A 6000-nucleotide genomic window follows, 5' to 3' on the forward strand; every position below is an offset into this window, starting at 1 on the left:
CAAAACAACGGTACCGGGATGATGCCTGCAGCTGCGGGCATCATTCCGGTATAACCCCCGGAAAGCCGAGTACGCACATATGCGTACGGTCAGCGGGAAGGGGATAACAAGTATGCAAATAAGAATTTATTAATTTTCTATGACCTCCCTGATTTGCATACTTGTTACATGTCAGGAACTCAAAGTACTGAAACTGGACAAATCTAGGCGACTAGCATTTTCAAAAGAGGGTAAGCAAAAGAAGCCATATTTCCCTCATGACAGGTTTGCTTTAACGGACAAATAAGTAAAATAACAGGGGCACTGTGAATTTACAGGACACACATCTGTACCTCCTATAGACACGACATCTCTTTCCTCCGTTTCCCCACTAGCCTCTATGCTTGTGTTCTCAGACCCTTTCCTCTTATCGGCTTTTCTCACGACCTTTGCAGCTGCAGAACCACCAGCAGCAAGAAACTGACTCTGGAAGTTTAAGAGATCGTCTTCTGACTCTCCAGGCTTAGGCCGCGACAACATCTTAATCTTCTTTCAGGATGTCTAGTACAAAACAAAGGTGGGCTGAACATCATCGCAACTACAAAAATTAGTTCATTAGAACTCAAAGTTAAAGTGGATGTAAACCCTCCATATACCCAGTGAAGTGAACGGCCTCAGATGATACACAAGTATGAAACAAATCCCCCTACATAAGTTTTACTTGTATATCTGCTGTCTTCATCTTGATACACTGCTTAGAAAGTGCACGTCCTGTTAGAATTTTCGCTTCCTGATTCATCTGTAGGAGGGGATTATTACTAGACACTGTGAAACAGCTGATTGGAGGAAAGGCACATACCCCCTCCCCACACATGCTGAGGTTGCCTGTGAATAGTTTAGCAGTCTGCTAATCTATTTATACAACCTCCCCCAACACACACGTCTATCTCCTGTCTCAGAGAGCTTTTCAAAAGTTATCAGGCTAATAACAGAAGGACGGAGCAGGACAAAGCTACGGGCCTAAGTGCTTTGAAGGGAGATAAGAAAACACTACAGATATATGTGCCCAGCTTAAACTTCATGAATCGGGTTTACATCCACTTTAATAAGTATTGGGTTAATATTTGCAAAGCATGAGAAGATATAACTTTAGCCAAAATATCTCTTATTAGTTGTGAATACCTCCATTGGGGAGATTTCACCTCACTTCCTGTCCCTGTGGCTGCAGGACAAGTGATGAGAAGTGCAGCTGTCACCTGGACAGGAAGACACAGACAGTACTAATAACCGAATTCAGGATCTAACCCTTTTCAGTTGGTGTAGCTTGGTGTAGTGTATCCCTATTGAGAGTTCCATTTTTTCCCCTTCACATCCTGTGTCACTAGGAAATAAAGGGAGACACACAATAATAGAAGTTTTTTTTTTTTTTATAACAGAGCAGTAAAGGGTCAAAATCTTGGACAGGTTATCTGTTGCCGATTTCTGGGCTCACTGAGAATATTTCCTTACTTTCTAATGTGTCACTACAAAAGAAAGTAATGGAAAATTTCCCTTGCAAGGATACAGACAGCAATAAAGCCCAACAGATTTTATCTCTTCACCATGCTAGCCAAATGAGAAAAAGTCTGGGCTGGAGGTCTACTATATGGCTGGTTTCACACGGGCTTTCCAATCAGGTCCGCTTATCAGTTTTTCAGGCAAACCTGATCAGACCATCTATTGCTCTCTATGGAGCGGAGGATGTCAGCGGACATGTGTCTGCTGACACCCATCAGCATCCGATACGATTCAATCCGATTCTGTCCGCTAAAAACAGCGGATCGGATGATAGTCGGATGGAAATAGACAGGTGATCTGTTTCCATCTGACAGCCCTATAGAGAACAGCAGGGCTGTGTCCGTGTCTGCTCTGCATAGTGGAGTAGACACGGACCTGTCATCCGCCTGCTCAGGGAGATGCCCTGCTGAGCAGGTGAATGTGGACTATGGACAAAGCCTGTGTGAAACCAGCCCATTTCCAGTCATTCATTCTTAAAATATGTAAACACTGCAACCTGAGACAAATGGACCATGTCAGGAGGTAGGCCCCTTTCACACGGGCTACATCCATTTTTCTCAGTGGGGAATCTGTCCGCTGAAGCCCTGCTGAGCAGTTGGGACAAGTCCGTGTCCACTGCGCTTATGTAGAGCAGACATGGAAACAGCCCATCCTGCTCTATGGGATGTAAATTAACCGGCTGTCTGTTTACATTTGACTGCCCTTCGATTGAATCCAAAGGAAACAGATCCCCTTCTATTTGTTTTTGCTAGATCGGAGGTAGTTGGGTGTAAATGGATACAAGTTTCCACTCCAGAGAGGACAATGGAGGGTCCAATTGGGTCCACCTGAATAACGGACAGGACAGACCCAACTGGACCGCCTGTGTGAAAGGGGCCTTAAACTGTATGTCCAGCCAAAACTGCTGTGGTAGATTTATCCTTGCTTCCTGTCAGCAGGGCAAGAAGTGGAGGTAAGCCTCTCTAATGGAGTGCCAGATAGATGTAACTATCTGACAGGGGCTGTAATCCTTCCACAAACTATCTGAAACAACAACAAAAAAAAGTGGCCATTTCAGCACACATTACACAGCCACAGTCCCCTGTTGTTACCATCAGGATACCTGCCCTGAAAAATGCCATGAAGCCGCCATTGCTGTGCATGTAGACAGGCAGTGTCTGCAAAGGAGCTGCAAGAGATTAGCAGCACTGAGATCTGACAAAGTAGGTTAAAGAAATAAAAGGTGAAAACAGTATTTTATTTAAGGCTAAGTCCACCTTTGGAACATGTTACACCCATATTTAGGGTGTAACGTGTAACATTTACCAGCACTCCCATCCCTGTGACAGTGGGTAGGGGTTCCTCCCTCCATGTCACATTTAAAACAGGCATGACTGTGCGGGTCTCGGCAGAAATCTGTGAATGAGTAAACTACAAGTTCCTTCTGCGGCAGACTGACCTGTAGTTGTCAATGGGCTACGAGCGCGCTGATCAACACACTCATAGTTCATTCACAAGTTCTTCAGCTTTCTTACTGCCAGCCCGCACAGAGGCATGAGCAGAAATCTGGAGGGTTTGTCTGCAGGAGCCCCCCATTTACTGATCATGGGTGCAATGCTCTGCAGGCTCCTGTACAGAAAATAATAAATACAATTTTTTTCAGCAAAATCATGTGCATTTATTATTTTTCCCTTAAAAGTTAGCCTTTAAAACATGGCAAGTGTTTATGATATTCAGTGCTCGAGCTCAAAGTCAGTAAGAGTTTTCCTCTACTATAAGGCTTAGACTAGACATAAGACGTCACTATCTTTTTATGTGGTTTTATTTTATTTTTACACATTCGTTTTGTGCCATGACACATATTTACCTGCTTCAGGTCCGCCCTATAGCAGTTTTACTGCTACAGGGTGGCACCTGTGGGCTGGATCACATGTGTGTGTAATATATATGTGTGTGTCATCCGACATTTCCAGGTAGGAGGCGTGCATGCATGCCGCCGGCTGGGTGCTGGATACTCGATGTCCTCCGGCACCCGCCGATTGTCAGGCAGAGACACAGAACTGCGATCTGCCTATGTAAACAAGGCAGCTCACCGTTCTGAAAGGAGGGGGAAGGGATGAATTTTGTTAAAGCGGAGTTCCACTCACATATATATATTATTTTAAAGGCACCTGTTCTGCAGTTATTAATGTCATTGTCTAAATGATATTTTCAGTAAAACCGCCGCTGCATTTCCTTTTTTTTTTTTTTTTAACCACCTCAATAATGGGCACTTTCACCTCCTTCCTGCCCAGGCCATTTTCAGCTTTCAGCGCTGTCACACTTTCAATGACAATTGCGCGGTCATGCTACACTGTACCCATATGAAAGTGTTATCATTTTTTCCCCACAAATAGAGCTTTCTTTTGGTGGTATTTGATCACCTCTGGGGTTTTTATTTTTTGCACTATAAACAAAAGAATAGTGACAAGTTTGAAAAAAAAACACAATATATTTTACTTTTTGCTATAATAAATATCCAATTTTTTTCTTCAGTTTGGGCTGATACGTATTCTTCTACATATTTTTGTTAAAAATCCCAATAAGCGTATATTGATTGGTTTGCACAAAAGTTATAGCGTCTACAAAATACGGGATAGATTTATAGCATTTTTTTAATTTTTTTTTTTTTTTTTTTACTAGTAATGGCGGTGATCTGCGATTTTTATCGTGACTGCGATATTGCGGCAGATATATCGGACACTTTTGACACATTTTTGGGGACCATTCACATTTATACAGCGATCCGTGCTATAAAAATGCATTGATTACTGTATAAATGTGACTGGCAGGGAAGGGGTTAACACTGGGGGGGGGGGGGCGATCGAGGGGTTAATTATGTTCCTAGGGAGTAATTCTAACTGTAAGGGGAGGGGGCTCACAAGGGGAGGAGACCGATCGGTGTTCCTCTGTACTGAGAGCACACCATCGGTCTTCTCTCACCTGACAGGATGTAGATATGTGTGTTTACACACACAGATCCACGGTCCTGCTGTGTTACCGAGCAATCGCGGGTGCCCGGCAGTCATCGCGGCCGCCGGGCATGCGCATCGGGTCCCCAGTGACACGGCGGGCAGGCGCGCGTGCCCTGGTGGGCCAGAAAGGCGAGGGCGTCATATGACACCCTCCCGCAATTAGAGCTGCGCCGCCCTTCCCAGTCAGTGTCATTAGTACAGTGACAGTGCATATTTTTAGCACTGATCACTGTATTAGTGTCATCGGTCCCCAAAAAGTGGCAGAATGGCCGTCGCAGTCCTGCTATAAGTTGCTAATTGCCGCCATTACTAGTAAAAAATAAATAGAAATATCTCATAGTTTGTAGACGCTATAAATTTTGCGCAAAATCAATATACGCTTATTGGGATTTCATTTTTATTATTATTTTTTTTACCAAAAATATGTAGCAGAATACACATTGGCCTAAACTGATGAAGAAATTCGATTTTCTTTTTCAAATTTTTTTAGAAAATAAAAAAAACACTCAAAGTAAAAAAAAAAAAAAAAAAAAAAAGAAGTTTTTTCCCAAACTGTCAGTCTTTTTTTTTTTCGTTTATAGCATAAAACATAAAAAGCGCAGAGGTGATCAAATATCACCAAAAGAAATCTCTATTTGCTGGGGAAAATATGACATAAATTTTATTTGGGTACCGCGTCAGTTAAAGTAACGCAGTGCCGTATCGCAAGAAAATGGCCTGGTCATTAAGGGGGTAAACCTTCCGGAGGGCAAGTGGTTAAACCGTAGCCCTTTAGATGTATAATAATGTAAGAACATTCTGTGTCCCCTCCCCCGCCCTGAGGTATATTGTGGGGTACACTGAGGAGGGACACATAGAACTGGATTTTATGAAATATAACTGAACAAGATAACAATCCCAGAGATTAAATCCTCTCCTCACACACTGACTCATAATAATACTGAATGTACATTGAACCCAGCCCTATACACTCTCTCTCCGGTTCACAGACACACTCATAGTTCTTCACATATTCGTTCTAACTATGAAATCCTTCAGAGATCTGTTACTTCTCCCTTATTCAGCTTCATTCAGAATGCACAACTCCACTCACCAATCCCACAGATCGACTCCACATGCGCCACACTTCCGGCTTGACATTGTATCCGACCTCACTTCCTCTAGGTGGAACGCAAGCCACTTCCGGCTGTCAGCACTGGAGATTGAGGTAGTCTGCGCATGCCTGACAGACAATGGTTGTTAGGGGATTTAGGCGTGTGCAGTAGACGGAAGATATAATATGTGTAGCCCGTGCTTTATCTTGTTAGGCTTCTGCTAGAAAATGGTGACTACAGAGAATTTAAATTAAATATAGAGGGGTGTCACTTTATTAAAAGCTTGCCTTTGAGAGGAACTTTTTTTAAGTCTGATTTTTATAATTTAACCACTTGAGCTCCGGAAGATTTACCCCCCTTTCTGACCAACAGGGCAT

The 6000-nt window shown here is 43.1% G+C and overlaps 1 protein-coding gene across 1 annotated transcript in view; it reads right to left on the reverse strand.

The window, feature by feature from the left end:
- RPAP1 (RNA polymerase II associated protein 1) overlaps positions 1-5714 on the reverse strand; it is a 126595-nt gene extending 120881 nt beyond the window's left edge. The window contains exons 1-2 of the mRNA XM_073609591.1: positions 5623-5714; positions 333-540 (exon numbers count right to left, since the gene is read on the reverse strand). Coding sequence (XP_073465692.1) covers positions 333-519 — 187 coding nt within the window. The 5' untranslated portion in view covers positions 520-540; positions 5623-5714. The remainder of the gene's footprint in view (positions 1-332; positions 541-5622) is intronic.
- Between the last annotated feature and the right edge of the window lie 286 nt (positions 5715-6000).

This window comes from Aquarana catesbeiana, linkage group LG13 (genome assembly GCF_042186555.1).
Source record: "Aquarana catesbeiana isolate 2022-GZ linkage group LG13, ASM4218655v1, whole genome shotgun sequence".
NCBI lineage: Eukaryota > Metazoa > Chordata > Amphibia > Anura > Ranidae > Aquarana > Aquarana catesbeiana.